Below are 19180 nucleotides of genomic sequence, written 5' to 3'. Positions count from 1 at the left end.
ACACATTTGTCTCCCAGATCACAATGGGATTACATCTTTTGTGTAACACTTTATAACTATAACAATTAACAAAAACACTGGAAACAGATTGCTTGTTTCGAATTCCACCGATCCTGTGAAATTCAATGGGGGAATTAATTAATTTACCTACAAAAGTACTAAGGATTTACACAGACAAATTAGGTTTTTTTTCAATGGGGATATGCTAACATACACAGACATACAAGAGATTGTTCTATGGGGAGATGACTGAAATGCACTGGTAATTGGGGTTTTCAATGGGGAATTTTTCAATGGGGGAATGTTCAATGGGGAAATATTGGATGCAATGCTACAAGAATGAATGGCTTATGCAATTAAAGCTGCGGTTATTGCTACTTAGATAGCAAACCTTTGATTAAGGTTCAGGAAAGCCACCTGCATCTCAGGACACTCTGGAAAGATAGGGCAGGGGTCTGGTCACTCCACTCTCAAAGATTGTAGGTTTGAGCAGCCTTCTCTCCGTCCTCATTTTTCTGTCTCCATCGGTTTTTGTGTGTCCCCTGTCCTAGTAGAGTCCCCCTTATATAGCAGAAATGACATCACCAATTTTACAATCTAGGGGAAGTAGCCTGCAATAAGCACTGCCGCTTTGATTGGACAGTTACCCTCTCTCTCTCCACCCCCAGTCAGGATTGGTTTAGGGGTTTGGAGCAACATCTGTCTTTTCCGATTTGTCATCATCCTTTGTTCTCCTTTCAACTTTTTGGCAAAAACTAGTAATGTGTCACAACTTCATAACTGTACTAGTAACTGCCATCCGAAACATATTTTCTGTTTTAGCTGATCATGGGGAATTAGATAAGCCGCCCGCCAAATCCGTATGATGTAGCATGGCCATGTGTCACATTTTTGTCATTTTTATAAAATGTACAAGTTATGAATATGTAAGTCATCAAGCATATTCCTAATTTCATTTTCCACCTTTTCACCAACTCTCACATTTGTAATATGTTCACATCAGCCAGACACCTAGTCTAACTGACCATTACAGTTCCCGAAGTCACAGGTAGATGCATCATTTTATACCCCCCAAAACCACATGGAAATTACATGAAAAATGGTGTAAAAATTAAATCAATCCACAGTATGGTTGCTGCCCAAAATGCCTAAAATGAAAATAATCTTTTAAATTAATTGTGTTTTCTTGTTCAGCAAATGGGATTACCGCTTCATACCCCACTGCCATCTGTCCCAGTGGGCCAGCTTGTGACCAAAGGTTTTTATGAGTCTGTTTGAAGTTAGTGTGTGTACTCTTTGAAGTTGGTGCAACAAGGAGTCACACCTTTTAGTCATGCTCCAGCCAAGGATGGCTTTCTCTTGAAGTCATTGCTTCCCTAGTCATTAGGTCTGAACGATACAGAATTTTGATGCCTTTAGCAAGACCACATTTTATTGCAGGTCCTTAGATGTGAGATGCGACATCCAGGCTGTGGGCTTTCCTTTGAGAAGTTTTGCCCTCAGCCCAGAACAGGTTTTTCCTGAAGACTAAGGGCCTGATTCACAGAAGTGTTTTATAATGGCGCAATTCCATAGGAAAGTGCTCTGTGAATCAGCCCCTAAGTGTCTTCTTCAAATGTCACTGGAGTTTTGTGGGTAAAACATAATATACAATGCTTTCGTCATCATGTTTTGCTTTCCTGACATTTTTCTGCGCGCAGTGATATTTTCCCCATTTTGGCTTTTTAGAGCCGTTTTTACTTGCAAACACATGTGCAGGCCGTTTTTGCTTTCAATGTTGAAAAATCCTGTTTTCCATGTTAAAGGATTCTTTGATGCCTCCTTCTTTTGTAAATCAAGCTGGTGCTTGACCATTGATTATGATAGGTAGGCCCCTTTCTACATGGCTCTTTAACTTTACATGAAACAAAAGCAAAAGACAGGCCATTTTTGTTGCAGTGTTTAAATGCCTGCCATTCATCTGAAAGGCAAAAGCAACAGCCAGGCCGTTTCTGTTGCAGGGTTTAAATGGCTGCCATTCAGGTGAAAGGGACTTCTGTTTGGGGCCTTTAAACGCACCCCACATGTTTGGCATTAGTTTTCATCACAGAATGTGTGGGTTGCTGGTTGCCCAGCCTTAAAATGTTTTTTTACTGCTATTTTGATAATCATTTTGTTGAATGGTTCTGATGAAAGATTTGTGTACAATTTTAGACCGTCAATATTAAAAATGTATCTTAAAAAGAGCCAGAGCCTGGTGCACTAAATCTAGCTGAATATTTAACCACTGACAGAAATATGGGATTTGCACAGTGCTCCGGAGAAGATATTTCATAAGTAGGGAGTAAATTATTTCTTAGGGAGTAAAAAAAGTCATTCCCATTCCCAATGGGGGTACTTTTAATCAAGTAAAATATATTTGAACCCTAATAGGGATGCCATTTTGCATTCCATAATTCTTTGCAAATAAAAAGGTGTATTTTTTCCTTAAAGTTCCTCTTTAGATCAAACAGTAATATTCCCACTCTGCATGCGCAACTGATCTGAGCAGATCAGTGGGGCTAGCAGGGGGCAGGCTCCTACGTGTCTAGTTGCTTTTTTTTGTTGGGAGTCTTTTTACTACCTTTCTTCTCTGGAAGTGTTTGCCTGTTATGGAGAGTAAAGCCGGTACACAGCTTACCCAAGGACTGGATATACACCATTTAAGGGAGATCTCTAATCTGACTCTGGACCTCTCTTCATGTAGCACTACCTGTTTCCTGCCGTACGCCCCTGAATGGCACTTTGGTGTCTTATGCTTAACTCTTCAAGGATTAAAGTAATGTACCCCTCTAGCTTTACAGTCTCCTCCAAGACCTCCACCTCTACTCCTTCCCACAGCGTAAAGTTATCAATTTCACCCCCTCCCGCCCCGTACACTACAATCTTAACTGCTCCTTTCTCCTAAACCCTGAACTTGGGGCAGGATTAGTTTTAATATCTTTTAAATACATTTTAAATTTGCCAAAAAAGAACTTTACAAGTCGCATGACATTTCTTGACTTCTTTCCCTCCCACCCTATTGTGGTCCCATTCATCTAACCCTCTAAGGATGGTCTCCTAAAACACAAGACAACCATATATGACATTTTCAATCACTCAGTCTTGGTAGTAGTAAGCTTTGTTCAAATTGAACAAAATAAAGGCCTGTAGGAGGACCGGACCAGGCAAATTCCAATATTCATGGATCATGCATCCCAGAAGTTGTTCCAATACATTTTAAAAAGGTTGTCCAGACTCTTTATTTGCCTAAAGTCTTTCCAATGACAAAATATACCAGACATTGTTAAGCCAAGCAGTGGTTGGTGGGGCATTCTCTTAGCTTCAGGAAGACAATAGCACTAGTTTCTCTGCCAGAGGAAGCTGAGTGGCAAGTCAACCTTTCCGTGAGAACAGCAGATAGGTTTTCTAAAATTCCTAACCTATGTTTAGGACAGTCCGGTAAAGCATGCATCAGTGAACCCCTTAACCCGCAATTTCTGCAAACGGTGATCAGATTTGTTATGGCCTATGCAATGCAACCTGTTCAGTGTGCGATACAACCAGCATACCATTTTACTTGTGACTGTCAATGAGTGCCTATGGAGATTTTTTGACATTGCCATGTATTCCCTCCTGGGTTAGCTCGTACAGTGGATTACCCAGTTCCCGCTCCTACCCGTTTTGATAGACCCTACTTTTAGGACCATATACTCCTTTGAACATGGCATGTATTTTTCAGATGAAGCCTTTTGCAGAGTCTGTCTTTTGAAACAGTGCCTCAAGAATCTTAAGGCCTCTTCTTTCACCAAAGGATGAAGCACCCAATGTCTGACCTGTAAGTAGCCGAAGCGCTCAGATTTGTCGAACCCAGAATTCTCCTTGCAAGGCCTCTCTGTAAAACAGACCTCCTGCTTTTAAAGATGTCCTCTTGGTCCAAATCTCAAATCCTTTAACCACCAATCCAGGAGAAAACTATGTCGCCTCCCAAAGGTCTAAATGGTTAAGCAAAAGAAATCAACCCTTGCAGATTACCCGCTGCATCCCAGGCCTCTAACGTCGCTCTCATTGTCAGAATTTTAGTACACTTTCGGGGCTCTTTGTTAGGTCCAAATGTGCTCCCCTGCAATGGATTCTTCCATAAACAGCCAGTGTTTTTTTCAGACTGTTCATGGACCCGCCCTGCAACAACTCTGGTTGGATCTGCTCGAGAACAAGAATACAGATTCGGACCTGTTAGTCTGCTCTTCTTTTTTAGGTGGAAATAATGATTTTTCTTTCATTTGAGGAAGCTTGCCTCCTTAAATATCCTCACCAACTCCTTAATTGTAGATTTGGGTTGGGGGGGGGGATCAGGTTTGCTTCAAACCTATATAGTAACCTGGGGAGTACATTCTTTTTGACAATCTTATTCTTAGCAAACAAGATAGACACAGTCCACTCCACTTGGACAAATCTTTCTTTTTGGCAGCAAATAGGATTTTTTTTTTAAAGAATGCCGGCACAAAATTTGATCTTCATAAATGATAATGTTGGAGCCTATGGCTAAATTAAGATCAACTTTTTCAGCTGACCAAGTAGCGGTCTCATTGCGCAATGTCCGTGGCATGCACATTTCTGCCCGTTTTAAGCCGGTTTTTCGAACAGAAAATAGCTGCGTCTCGGTAATTAGCTGCATTAACACAGGAAGTTTTTTTAGCTCCGATGGTCTCCACAAAACGTGTGCAAAAATAGTCTGTTTCAATTGGCAGCTTTGCGGTGTAACCTACTGCCTGCAGCAATCACAGGAGAGTATTATAGAAACAAAGAAATTGCAGCAGAAACTAGTTGGTTTGAATTGGGCAAAGGTGGTGTCTTGTATAAGGGAGTCTCCCTCCACGGGGCACTTTGTTTTCAGCCCAATAGGACTTAAGCATGGCAGCCTATCAAATGCAATGCCAGGATACACAGATTGTCCTATATGTGTATGCACACAGATATCACCCAGGTAGTTGAACTAATATCAGATAGATATGTCTATGCAATTGCTCCTAATGGAGTATATTGGTTGGTTTTCCAGTAATAATGAAGAATGAAAACATGGTTCCTCTGGATTAGTGCCCCATTCTACAGTACCGATTAGTTTGCCTCCTCCCCCTCACCCCACCATTACGTTAATAGTATCTCTGTCAGTCACCTGTTTCTTATATTTGCATTGTTTATTTTGTTTTGTCCGTGGACTGTCCTGTGTGGTCCAACCCAATGTGAAGTTGCTCAGTACTTGTTCTCATCTTTGTGCTAACTTCTGACACCTGTAAATCTGCTATTGTAAGTCATTTCTGATCGAAATTGACATCCCCATCTTCGGCTAAATAAAAGCATTTCATGCGTGGGCCTAAAAACCTGAGGGTATAAATGGGAAAGTTTGAATAGGATTTCTAAATATTTGCCAAATCTTAAAGTTGGATTGAAAGTTTTTCAAGATTTAAAGCCTAACAACTGAAAATGTACCTCATATATAGTAATACAATGCACGTTAAAATAATATGAACACGTTCCTAAGACAATTGGTTTTCTGAAAAAAACTTTTTTATACAACAGGATGTAGAAACCTTTTTTGAAGAGACGTGTGTAGAGCAGTACCATAAGGCAACTCCACAATATCTGCAATTTTAAATCTTTTTTTATTTTTTAAACATGCTGCATCTTTTATATAAAATGAGTGCTAGACGACGAAGCTTGTATTATTAAATGGATCGGTAGCACTGGATAAGATGAACATTTGTGAAGCTTGCGTGGGAACCATCTGGCCATACACTTGCAAAATGTTCATTGCCAGCTTTTGTATTGCATGTATGGAACACGGTGAAAAGGCCTGTGTTAGGCAAGATTGTATGCAGTACCCTTTGGGTGCACTACAATAACCCTGACCTCCTGGCAATAGGAACCCAACCTTTGGTATAAATCTGTACTACACAGGTTGGTAGCGTGTTGAGCAGCCAGGCTTATCTCAAGAGGGGTCAATGTGAGCTATAGAGAAGTTGTACAGAGATTCACAGTGACAAGTATTCAAATAAACTCTTACACACAATGTTTCTTGAAAAAACAATTATTAATTTATTTACAGTCAGTTTGAGTAAGCCTTCTTCAGAAATGACAATATAATAGTAACACACAAATACACTCCAAAATACACACTCCGTTTCCCTAAATCCGTAAACACCCATTTGGGATGGCACACAAACACTTCCTACACTCTCAGGTGACTTCAATATTTAGGACACTGTGGACATTCATATATCACTGTTGCATTTAGGACAATACTTAGGAGTATGTCAAAGAAAAAGATTATTAGAATAAAACAAGAGATCTCACAAATATTCTGAAGCAGGTAAGTACTTTTGGTAACCCCCAATGCAAAGTCGTTAACGCCTTCCAGGAAGGAGGGCTAAAACCCAGAGTCAGAGGGAAGAAGTTATTCAGGGAGCCAGGCCAGGCCAAAGTGAATTGGGCAAAAGTCCAGGTGAGCTGAAACAATTCTTGCAGGTAGATAAAAGTCTTGCACAATGTTTTAGAAGTCTTTGTAGATGAGAAGAAATCAAAGTAGGGCCACAAGCTGATTAGGCTTGTGAGGTAAATAAGCTGTTGGCAACTCTGCAGAAGCAGCCAAGACAAATCTCCACTGAGAACAAATGAGGTTACATAACAAGAGGTAAGTTCTCTTAGACTTTACAGTACCTTTGGTTAGAAGAAAAGGGCTTTGGCTGGCTTCTGTTCCTGCGCAGCTCTGCAGATCCTGTGTTCCTGAGCCTCAGTCATGAGGACAAGAGGGAGGATGTCTGGAGGACTCCTGCACTGCAACGGGTCGGTCGGCGACAGAAATGGATCACTTCTATTCAGTGGCACTTTGCGGTTTCAGCTCCTTGCGTCTCAGCAAATAGCACTACCACAGACTCTTGGCTGTCGAGATGGGCTTTCCTTGCATCTGGGGTCCAGTACTCTGATGAAGGGGCTCAGGCTTGGTCAGTCCTGCTTCCTGGGAGTCCGGAGGATCTTCCTGGAGATCTTGGCCAGCTTAAAAGCAACACACACAATCTGGTGTTCCTCTCCCTGGCTCTTCGGTTCCAGCAGCAACTGCAGTAGAAATGTAACCAGCTTCGACAGGATGTCCAGGTGGCTTACTTTGGAGTTGATTGGTCCCACCAACTCAAGGGAAGAAGTCGTCCTTGGAGGGCTTCTCTAGTCGTAATGAATTCAGAGCTTCAGCACAGCAGCAGGGCTTCACCGGGCAAACCAACGGTCCAGGAGTTGCAGCAGGCGTCTCTTCCAAGTTCTTCTATGGATTTCTTCGTCCAGTGGTCGACTCTGCCTTCCAAGCCAAAAAGCTTTACCTTTTATGCAGGTTTCTCCCATTAATTCCAGCCTAGCTGCCAGTCACCCAGCAAGGTGGCTGTCCTTGCCGGACAGCCAGCCGGTCAATCACCTAAGAGTGCATTTCCGTATCCTAGGAGAATTAAGCACAGGGAGTTTCAGGCACCTCCCTCACTTCCTGCCCCCACCAGACACCATGGAGCCAAAGGCGGGCTTCATTCGTGAATCTTGCCAAAGGCAAAATGAACAAAGGGACCAAACCTGGTTTGATGCGCAGAGTAAATCTCAAGGAGGACCTTTCCACAAAGAAATGGCGAAAAAAAGAAGACTGGGGATATTTTGACAAAAATGGCACCCTTGGGTGCTTTACTGCAGCTGCGAATGCAGCGCGCGGTACAAGCACACCACTGCCACCAGCGATTAATCGAGGAAAGTGTTATATAAAATTGGTACATGAGAAGCTAGAGAAAAGGGATACTAATTAACCCCTCCAGCACGCTATTGTAAGGTAGGGTGCGCTGGGTCGAGAAAGTTACCAATGTAAGTAAAGTCAATTTCACTTTACTGCTCTTGGAAACAGTAGTTTATCCAAGAGAAGGTATTTAAACCTTTGGGAAATCTGAAATACTTCCCTGTGCCACTGCACTGAAGGTGCTGTGTGACACAATGTAAAAGATGATGCCTATGGAGTCTGTCAGACACCACAACCAAAAGAAACGGTGTTCAAAATCACATTAAAATACATGAAAGAGTGGAGAAAAGGGTCTCACTCTCTCCAGGTTAAAAACTCAAGTCCTCAAAATCCAGCAAAGTTGCTGGGGGTCTCTAAGGTAGAGCGGAATTAGCAAATTTCTGAGAATTCTCCCTAACACCCTGCAATTATTCAATACTTGTTTCTTTACACAATGACGGGGGCAAGGAACATCTATGTATATGGTCGCAAGCAGCAAGGTTTTATCCGATCACTGGAGAGGAATTGTCCTAAAAATGTGTGAACTCTACAGGGAAACAATGCAACCAGCATAGGCTGGATAAAGTAGCCTTGTAGACAGAGGGAGGGGTTGTTATAACAGGATAATGACCAGCCATAAGTTGGGGAAGGGCAATTATACCAAGCAATATTGACCCCTCCTGAGGGCTATAAGGCTATTAGCACATGTTGGTAGTAGTTGGAAAACTGAGTTAGTAAATTAAATGTTGTTTTATTTTGTAGTGGTTGAATAACATGGTTGAATTCAAATTAAGTATTTTAATTGCAACTTGGTTGAACTGGAACAAGTTTAACATGAATATGAATGAAGCGTCATGTCCAAGTAAATGGTTTCTCCATACGACAGTGAATGCATTTTCAAATGTTTTTATCTTTCACTTTTGTATGTTAATAAGCACGTTGTAGCACAAAAATATCCTCTCAGAGAGGAACTGTCTTGGTGAAACTACATATCCCCAGAAATTGCATTGTTGTTTCCCTGTCTGCTTCTGAAAACAGAATGTTCAAAATCAATACCAGTAGTTATTGACTGCATTCTAAATATTCTGATTGGCTGAGAGGTCAAAAACGATTTCCATGTGATTTGAATCCAGATGCTCTACCTGTGCCTTCCATTTGTCTAGAGGCACAAGTGCAATGGCTTTTAGAGGGTCATCTTTCCCCCATTAAGTCGCATGGGCGCAATTGTTCACACAATGCTGCATGCACGATTAGCACACACAAACACACACACTTCTATGCACCTCGCTGCAAAATCCTTCATCCACAGTTTGTGCAATTCGCTGCATCCCTAATTTGCAGCACTCGCACTTTGCCAATTTATCCGACTGCAATGTATTTCTAGACACAAAAATGTTTTGTGAATTTTAGCCATTGTTTTTAAATGTGAAATTTTTTAAAACAATTGCAATGCTTTAACTCTTATCTCTATCATACTTTTCAGAATGCTGAAAACCATCTCCTGTAAAGTGAATTTTTGTTGCATCAGTTTGGAATGAAGGATGGAAATAGAAGGACATTTTCATCAGAGATGGCAAATTCGTTAATTTCTTTGAACCCGAAATCTCTCAATTTGCTTAGAGTCTTTTTTTGCTAATAGATTCTGGTACTTTCTGATATTTGTTGTTCCTGCCCCATAGATGATATATGGCATCTATATAGTCTGCAAGATAAAGTTGAAGAAATAAAAAACACAATGAAATGAAAGATTTAAGGGCATATCCAATGACCATCTTTCAAACTGGAGATGCGGAACGAAGAGAACGCTGGAAAGAAATTATCACAAACCTGGAGCTGTGTGCTAATCAGTGATCTTATATTCAAACATACTTTAAAGCCTATATTGTAAAGCTTGGCACGGTAAAGGGATGCCAAGCAAGAGGATCTGGATCCCAGTCATCCTGGGACTTCTGCTGTTTGTACAGAAGATGTACCAGATCGTTTGCGCGGGCCAAACGTCAACTCAATGCAGCTTCCACGGCTTCTGGCCTTTTGCACAAGAGGAACGGCATAAACCCTGCAGCTGTAAGCAATGCATTTCTGAAGTAGGAGTTTCTGATTGGTTTGATCGACATTTTAACTCTTCAGTGAACCCACTGTTGACTGCGAAGAACCCCGAGATTCCATTGAGCGTACAAAGGTGGTGGCTGGTAAGTATAGCATGCCCACATGTTTTTTAATTTCTGCAGATGTTAACATCTATAAATCAGAAAATTGCTGTTTGGCCAGTAAAGACATGTGTGACAGGCTCTATATAGTGCCATTGTAGAATGGATAACATGTCGTTTCTGGATTTTGTTTTAATTCCTCAGATTTAGTGTGTCCGTGTGTTAGGTGCTGTCTTTTGGGCATTCAGTGACCAGATCTCCCTTAGTGCCAAGTCAATGGCTGCCAACATAACATTTCACAGCAGGTGGGGCATTCGCTCCTTTTGACCTTCTGTATCTAGCAGGTTTGCTGGCGATTTGGCCTTTGTAACTTTGAGCGTTATGTGATCATCTGTGAGGTTACAATGGACCAACAGAAGAAATGTGATGAATTCTTGAAGGTTTGGCAAATTTGCCAACACCCTATACCAAAAACAAAAGGTGATGTTTTTTCATACTCCGTGTGGCACATCAATGTCTTCATGTTGTGTAAGGACACCAATGCCTTTGAGGCTTTCCTACATGGCACACCTGCTCCGGAGCATGGGATTGGTAGATGGTGAATTACGGATCTAAAGATGAGTTGCACAGGACTCTTCTGTCGTTCACTCTGGCTTGTCTCTTGAACCAGCATCTAAAAGACTTCTCGTGTTATAAGCGGCTTTATGTATTCATGTAAACAGGCTAACATCTTTTCAGAAGGAGGATAGATCATTTTCGCCACAGTTTTCATAGTATCCTACTTGACGATGGAAATAACGAGGAAGAGCAAAGAATTGTGCTTCACAGAACTGAATAACTTTTGGTTATCTGGTTTATTATAATGCGTGTTCATCAAGTGTATTGTCGATCCCAGTCATATCAACCTTTTGTATACACAGAAAGCACATAGAATTGCATTAGCAATGTAGCCAGAAAAAAAAAACGCACAACCAATTTTTATCTACACAGAGACAAATTGTTGTTGAACAGTCTGGTGAGGAAAACACCAAAGACCAACATGTGTTTTGTGCAATGATCAGCATTTATCCTCTATCATGGTCTCGTATCCTTCAAAATTGAACACGCCAGAGAAGAAAGTTGAATAAAATCCAAATGGGACCAGACGAAAGAAAACATTTGGGGTTCATTTTGAAAGCAAAATGATTTGCCCAGAATCCTGTGCAAGCTGCTCAGTGCTTAAATTGATCACAGTAACATTACAGACTTGAAAAGCATTTTCTTACGGTGTCTGAATTAAGTTATCTTGGAAAGAACTTCCAATGTGCCATCTCCAGTGAAGCAATATGGTAATTCCTTGGAAACTTCTGATATTAGAAAAAGCCCCAAATGTGATTGGCCTATGTCAGGGTTGCACTGGGCATCAAGAAGCCCGCCAAGACAAGGCGTTCATTTTCTATCTTTTAGTGGGAGTTTTATTAAAAGGATGGGTAACCCCAAATAAACCTTGATCTCCTCAAGCAAAATAATCGTCAGTATGCTCTTAACTCTTTACAGGTTTGGGTTCCATTGTCCTCAGGAAGCATGCCTTGCCCAATGTCTCTTCCGCAGGTCTCAGAAGCAAAGCTCCCACTTCAAGCAATTGATTATGGAGTGCCTCATTCCTCTTTGACATTGCCGACTCTATGGTGAACCGAACAAGTCTTCACAATATAATGTAGATACAGACCTTCTGTGGTCCCCGGCCCAAGGGCTTAATCTGTCATTCATTCTTGTCAGCAGGAGGATTACTGAACGTAGCCAGCAGACGGAGCTGGAGAGGGGTTCATCCGGTCTGCCTTGGATTTCCTCTGTTCCTTCATTTCCTGTCTCGCCAAGTTCGCAATAAGCTCCTTGGCCCCTGCACGTATCTCCTAAACAGATCTGGTCCTTCCTAAGGCCTATTGGGCCAGCCAGAACCCGACTATTCGTACTTGCTCTCTTTATTAGTTCAACCTTCCACTTGCCAACTCTCATCTTGCTCTGAGCAAGGGTCATTTTCTCCTTCCTCCTCCTGGGACTGGCTTTGAAACTACCTCCCCCAATCTATCTGATGGCCTTGGGGCCTCGCCTGTGAACTGGCACTTACATAGCACTGCACTACCGTAACCCTAGCCTTTCCCAATACATCCTTCCAGACTCCTGTCGTCTTCTCCCAGCTTTCAGCAACCTCCTCCTGGTTGTATGTGATATTATCGTTTTTACAAACTTTGTTGTAGAAATGTCATTTGAAAAATAAAGACTACTTAAATATTAATTTCTTATTAAAAAAAGGGCGTATTTAAAAAATGTTGTTCCTAAAATCATGGCTGTGCTGGAGATGTGGAAATCAAATATTGGTTATTTCTTGTATGCCCTCAAGTGATAAGAACAGAGAAATGTCATACAGTGATTAACCAAGCAGTGCAGGTGACACCCGTGTGGAAAGGTGTAACCGCCAACACAAGCAAAATGAGAATCGCGCCAGTTCAGCCTGAGGCAAGTCTGCTATAGGAAGAGAGCTTTACAACCACAGATGCCCCCGCTCTACAGCCACATTTCCAAAGGCAAGAAGTGGTCAGTTTAGATGAAACAGACTTTCAGGCCAGTGAAGTAATGCATGCAGCATCGCGCTTTAAACTGCAGTAATCCTTTAACATTGTTTACAGATTTCATAACCGAAGAAATGGAATGGAATATATACACTCACAGAAAGGAAGGAAGCAGTTTATTTATTTATTTATTTATTTATTTTACTTTCGATTACACGCCACCTCGCCCGGATGCCTCATGCCGCACAAAAAAGCAACAAATGATAAACAGGTGAGGGATATAGCAGACAATGAGTCTAGATTAGAGGTGCACTGAAGAGGGGGGTTTTCAGTTTCTTCTTAAATTCTGTGAGAGGCAATCTTTTTCAGTTCAAGCGGGATGGCCTTCCACGTGGCAGGGGCCAGAACATCCAAATTCGCTTTCCCATACGTGGACAGGCGGAATCCGGGCTGGCTACGTGTGGCCTGGTCTAGTGACCTGAGAGAGCGCGAGGGCACATTAGAGCATCAGGCGCTGGGTAAGTTAGACAGAAGCAGTAAGGGCCAGGCACTTGAAGGTGATGGTCAGAATCTTAAATGAAACGCCATGCCTCACAGGTAACCAATGCAGGTTTTTTTCTGGCTTCAGTAATGGACTGTCGCCAGGGAATGACCATCACTGCTCCGATGGCACCATTCTGTTTAACCTGGAGGGCGGCGAAGTTGGACTGGGTTGTGCCAGCCAACAGACTATTGCAATAGTCGAGGCGGGAATTAACCAGGGCAGCTGCTAGGATGGACACATTTTTTGTAGACAAAAAAGGGTGCATGTGGCCAAGAAGTTTGTTAATAAGGCCACATGAAGCACGGGTCTTGGCTACGTGCTCCCTCATAGAAAGTTTGGTATCCAGGGTGACACCTAGCGTTTTCACATTCTTGGCCACTGGGATGATGGTAATGGCGATAGTAAAGCTGGTGTATTCCGGTGCCAGGTTTCTCAGCATATGGCTGGAGGCGGTGATAAGAATCTCTGTTAGTCTACTGACCCCTTCAGGGACACACCCCCTGAACTCTGCCCTCCCCTCGTAGTCCTCCCCCACCGCCCCTTGACCATGATATTCTTTTTCATACAGAATGTAGAAAGACATTATGTGCCACTATTATTACATTCCTGCATTATTTGTTGCTCTGTGAACAGCGTTTTGGGGAACGATTATATCACTGACTACCCCTCCTCCTTAGTACCCCCCTTTTCACTATAAACTCCAGTTCTTGGTGTTCCTTCGTCCACTTCCCCATCCCTTTCCAGCCACTAATGTTATCACGTCATTCTGCAATCCTTCTGATTTTGCCACCTCCTCTGATGCTTCCTTAACTCTCACTTCTCCTCATCCTCCATGCCCCTCTATTGCTACCACCACCTCTCCAGTTACCACCTGCTCATGTTCAACTTCATCTGTTATCACTGCGTCCTGCTCACTCTCACACTCACTCTGTTGTCCTCTTGACTTTACCCTCGTAGCTCTCAACAGCTCCCACTCCTCCACTCTCCCAATCCCCCCTGTCACACTAGGCCTCCGCTTCTTCCAGTTATTGTCCAGTCTCGAGCCTTCTCCAAACATGAGCCTCTTGTGGATTTATGCTTTGATGGGAGTGGTATGGTGGCCGCCTTTCTAATTGTCGCTATCATATGTGTCCTTTCGCACCCTCTGTAAAGGAGGCCGCAAAGAGAATTGTTAAAAATATCTTTTGACGCCTGCCCGTGAAACCACCCATCATCTAAGCAGCAGGCCATTCGTCTGATATCGAAAGATATTTATATACCTCCGTGTAAATGTGGGATTCTGTGTAGAGTGGGTGATATGATAGTCCCCACTTGGAAAAACCTGTCAACTGTAAATTGCAAAATGTCAAACACTTGTGTCTATATCTATGGCTTGTATATTTCACTATGTAAAGAACGCCTTGCCTACCTCTTTCAGACTGCTCATTCCTAGTGGCAACCCCCCGCTGAGGCTCTCCTCTCTTCTGTCCAACTACTTCCAGTTGCTCCCTCTCACTTTTCCATGTTGAATGGAAGGACACCAACACATTCCCCCAAAACCTGCCTCACTGTCTGCTCCACTACAATTGATCGATCCTAATTTTGAGCCCCCTTACTAAGCCCCATCCCTGTGTTCCACTACATTTTGTGAATGAGAGAATGTGTGCCACTAACCATTGTGCTAATGAACACGTCCTCTCCTGGATCGAGACGTGCTCTTAATGTGATCTGCCTCTTTTGTATACATACCTAATCTACGACCATTCTCTCACCACTTTCTGCTGCGGATTTGTCCACCTGGCGCCCTCCCTTCTCAAATACCCTGCATCCCCTGCAAAAACAGCTACCTCTCTGGCGATTGCCTGTGCCGATCACTGTCCATTCTAAATCCCATCTTGGTGGCCAATGCAGGGCATCACCCGAGCTGCCCTGGATATGTCAATGAACAAAAACAAGTGGCCTAAATATGGGGTGTCAGTGATGTCATCAGTGTCATGTGTGATGTCATCTTTGATGTCTTAGGGTGTTAGTCTTAGCAGTGCACGGTGGTGGCGCGAGTTGCTTAGCTTACCATAACTGGTGAATTTCTGGGTTTGTTGGTTTTACTTGTAACCATAACGTCACTTTAATACGTTTTTTAAATTGAATTGAATAGGTTTTTATTAGTGCAACTTAACCATAACGTCCCTTTAACAATGTTTTTTCAGTGAAGGTCCTGGGTTCGTACCAGTGCACCCTAATTTGCTACAACTTCCTAATATAATACTTACCCGCAATATTGCAGCATTTTTGTCCAATTTAAGGTTTCATCTTAAAACTCTCCCATTCCCCACCTTTTAGCATAATTTCCAACACTTCTATACACTATATCTTCTGTATTCCACTGTTTTTGTGTTCATCAACGTTCCGGAACGCCTGACGTAATCGCAGACTTACTGGACAGAGTCATGTGACCACGTGCACGGCATGATGACGTGTTTGCAAACGCGTGTGCACTTCATGAACGGGTCCGTGCTCTGCAAACATTTTCAGCTGATCTAGGACCTTTGAAGCTCAAAATTGACCCTTGCACACCTCCTACACTTATCCTTTTCTGCAAGAGCTGTTTTGATACTTTTTGCTCACCACAACCGTCTTGTGGCCAATACCGGGATTTTGTCTTTTCATGGACTCATGGTGCTTCACCCTCTTTGAACTTTCATGCTGGACTTCCACTGCATCTCTTACTCATGGTGGTCCTGAATCATGCTGTGACCTTCCTCATCCTGAGTCCTGCTGTGCAATTGATTGTTTTCTTGCAATATTAGTGTTATTTCTTACTCCTGCAATTATATTCACTCTCCCCTCTTGTTTTTCCACTCCTCTCCACCCACTCCCCTGGTCCCCTGTGATGTCTGTGTGCTCCACCCCTCCCCAGTCCCCCGTAGGTTTGAGATGCTTGCCTACCTTTAATCCCTCTTCTTACTGTCCCACCTCTCTCCCCTCTCCTCACTATATCCTTAGCACTTATGCTTTTCAGATATGTCGCCTGACCTGGATGATAACAGCTTGTTTGTCTCTCCCTCCCCTCCCTCATTTGTTTTCTCCTCTCTCTCCCCCTCCAGCACTATCTGAAATGTTGTCAGGCATGATATTAGTATGATAGTCGCTTGTTTCGTTCTTCTCCTTTTCCCTTTACTCCAACCCAAGAAGAAGGGTGCTCTCTTATTGTTAAATTCTGGCACTACCTCAATTGTCTGGCCCTGACGAAGGAATTTAGTTCCGAAATGCATTGGCCATTTTTTGAGCTCACCCTACACATCTGCTTCAACCAGGATGTATAGTTGTTAATAATATATGACCAAGATTAAATAGTCGCACCTTGCAACAAGTTACCGGGAGTTTGTTATTTTTTTGACTGAATTACATTGAACGTACACACCACATTGTGGCGTTTGGGAGTGCAGCCCGCACCGCTGGCTTAACGGCCTTGGTCCATACCCCCTGTTTTCGTTGTGTGCCCCTCCACGGAGGCACTTTTCCAGCGGGTTTGCACCCCTCCTTTAATTCCATTGAATTTTGATTAACTACAAGGACTACCTAATAAAAGTGGGTGGTGCACATTCACTATACGTTTCATGTTACTACCTCAATTGTCGTCAGGCATAGTAATGTAGCCGCTTGTCTGTCTCATTCTCCCTCCCACACCGCTCCCCAACTCATCTTGCCTATAGCACGTGCACTATCTGAAATTATTATGATAGTAATTTTTCACATTCTGAATGGATGAAGGACTTGTAAGAATGTCACTGTATTTTCCCATGTTCCCTCCCTGCCGTGAAGCACTTTGAAATTGCTCCCCCCTGCAGAGTAGTTTGTTGCAGTATATACAGATTGATTGATTATTTATATAGCGCCTATAAACAATGTGTTTCAAAGTGGTTTTGAAGCTGTAATCAAGGAGCATGAAAAACACTGCCCCCTATGTTAAATTTAACACACGCGCTAGCATCTTCCCCTGTCAACCTGCACCTGCATATCTGTGGTTAATGCCCCTTGCCTCATTTTCCTCCCCACCTTACTCTCTGGCCTCCCCTGCAAAACAAATTTTAAAAAAAGAAAAACATAAGAGGTCCCTTTAGGAACCACTTTTCACAGTTAAAAAATAGAACTAAAACAAATAAGCTTATACATTCTGTCTACTTTACATTTTCGGTGAAGTAGTTAGACTCAATAAGATTCTCCAACATTTCCATTAGCATTTTCTACTATGCTAATGGAAATAATGGACGATTGTATGCTAGAGAAAAAGAATAAAAGCACAGAAACAATTTTCTTTTGTAATTTGTATTTATATTTTGTATTTGTAACTGCGTATTCAATTGGAACCAAGCAAGGAATTGTATCTGGGCACACGTGAAACAAAGAATGACAACCAGAAAGCCTGTATTATCTGAAAATTAATCAAAGAAATAGGTTTTCAACTTTTTCCTGAATTCAAAAAGGGAATCAATTTTCCAAAGGTCATAAGGTAGGGCATTCCATGCTCTTGGCCCTGAGCAGGCAAAGCATCTATTACTTCAAGTAACAGATTTTGATCGAGGAACCACCAATAGATGCTGTCCTGAAGATCGAAGACAGCGCTATGAATGATAGGCAGAGATCTTTGCCACAAGATATCTCAGAGCAATCCCATGGAGGCACTTGAACATCAAACAAAGGATCTTGAACAACACCCTTTGCTGTACTGGTAACCAATGAAGGTTCCACCAGGGTTGGGAGATATGAGAGCGTTGTGACAGTAAAAAAAACCAGACTAACAGCCGTGTTTTGCACAACCTGAAAGTGCTGAATTTGTGTTTTTGAGATTCCCATTAGAAGAGCATTGCAATAATCTAACCTGGAATTAATCAGTGCACCGACAACCAGGGGGCGATCTTTGTGTGAAATCGATGGTAATAGAAGTTTAAACAATTTAAGATGATAGTATACAGATTTTACAATATTGTTGACCTGCATGTTGCAGCCTAAGTTTGCCTGCCAAGTGCATCCAAGATTCTTCACTTTTGTGGCAAATGATATGGGGCCCTCAAAGATTTCTGGGCACGGCATATGTTGGAAAGTTTTAAACAATGTTGTCTTCGGTCCGAACAGAACAATCTCTGTTTTACTCTGATTTAACTAGAGTTTGTTAGCCACCATCCAGCTCTTTATTTTACTAGCGCATGCTAACACTCTTTTATTTGCTTCTATAGGTTCTTTTAACTGAACATACATCTGTGTATCATCGGCGTAGGAAAGATCGTGTAGGCCAAATTCCCAAAAGATGCCCAGCAAGGGACAGATATAAATGTTAAATAACAATGGATATAGGGAAAAGCCCTGAGGCACTCAGCATTCAACTGGTAAGGAATCAGAGATAAAAGTCCCCATTTTAACTTGCTTAGTTGGGTTGTTCAGAAAGGAGGTAAACCATTGCTGTGACTCATTAGATACTTGGGGCACTGTAGAGAGTCTTGAGATGAGAATCTCAAAATCTACTGTATCAAAGACTGCCGAGAGGTCCAGCATGACTAGCATGCTGATTCCACCCTCACCGGCAGCCTTTAAGATGTCATCCCAGACTGAAAGGAGTGCCGTCTCGGTCCCATATCTGGGCCTAAATACGGATTGCTGCAGATCCAATGTCCCCCGATCTTCCAGGAATTCTTGAAGTTGCACTGTCACAATCTTTTCCAAGATTTTAGATAGCCATGACAGTCTTGCAATGGGGTGGCAGTTGGCAAATACCTTATGATCCAATGTATTTTTCTATAATACGGGTGTAAGATAGGACTTTTTCAACTCCATTGGGCAAAGCCCCTGAATTAGAGAGGCATTTATAACCGTTAGCACTAGTGCACCAAGAGCTGCCATGTGTCTTTTAACTAAATAGGCGGGGATAGGGCCATACTTCTGGTTGGTGGGTTTTAACTTGGACATGAGTTTAGAAATCATCTCCAAATCCACCGGCTTAAGTGTGAACCTAGGAGAAATCGGATCTTCCTTGGCCACCATCTTAATATTCAGTTCAGCGATTGGTAAAGATCAGAGTTCCAGATCAATATTTTTCCTAATCTGATCAATTTAATCTGTGAAAAAACACATTAAACTCATTTGCCAGAGACAGGGAGGGAGTAAGGTG

General features: G+C 42.4%; 1 protein-coding gene across 3 annotated transcripts in view; it reads left to right on the top strand.

The window, feature by feature from the left end:
• Window positions 1-19180, top strand: part of LOC138581133 (CMP-N-acetylneuraminate-beta-galactosamide-alpha-2,3-sialyltransferase 2-like) — a 431707-nt gene that overhangs the window by 245210 nt on the left and 167317 nt on the right. For all 3 annotated transcript variants that reach the window (XM_069652226.1, XM_069652227.1, XM_069652228.1), the window contains exon 2: window positions 9282-9987. In XM_069652226.1, coding sequence (XP_069508327.1) covers window positions 9706-9987 — 282 coding nt within the window. In that variant the 5' untranslated portion in view covers window positions 9282-9705. The remainder of the gene's footprint in view (window positions 1-9281; window positions 9988-19180) is intronic.

Source organism: Ambystoma mexicanum, chromosome 3p (assembly GCF_040938575.1).
Source record: "Ambystoma mexicanum isolate Mex_15411 chromosome 3p, UKY_AmexF1_1, whole genome shotgun sequence".
Taxonomy (NCBI): Eukaryota; Metazoa; Chordata; class Amphibia; order Caudata; family Ambystomatidae; genus Ambystoma; species Ambystoma mexicanum.
The sequence above is the reverse complement of the archived record's forward strand: the minus strand, read 5'-3'. Positions and strand labels throughout refer to the sequence as shown.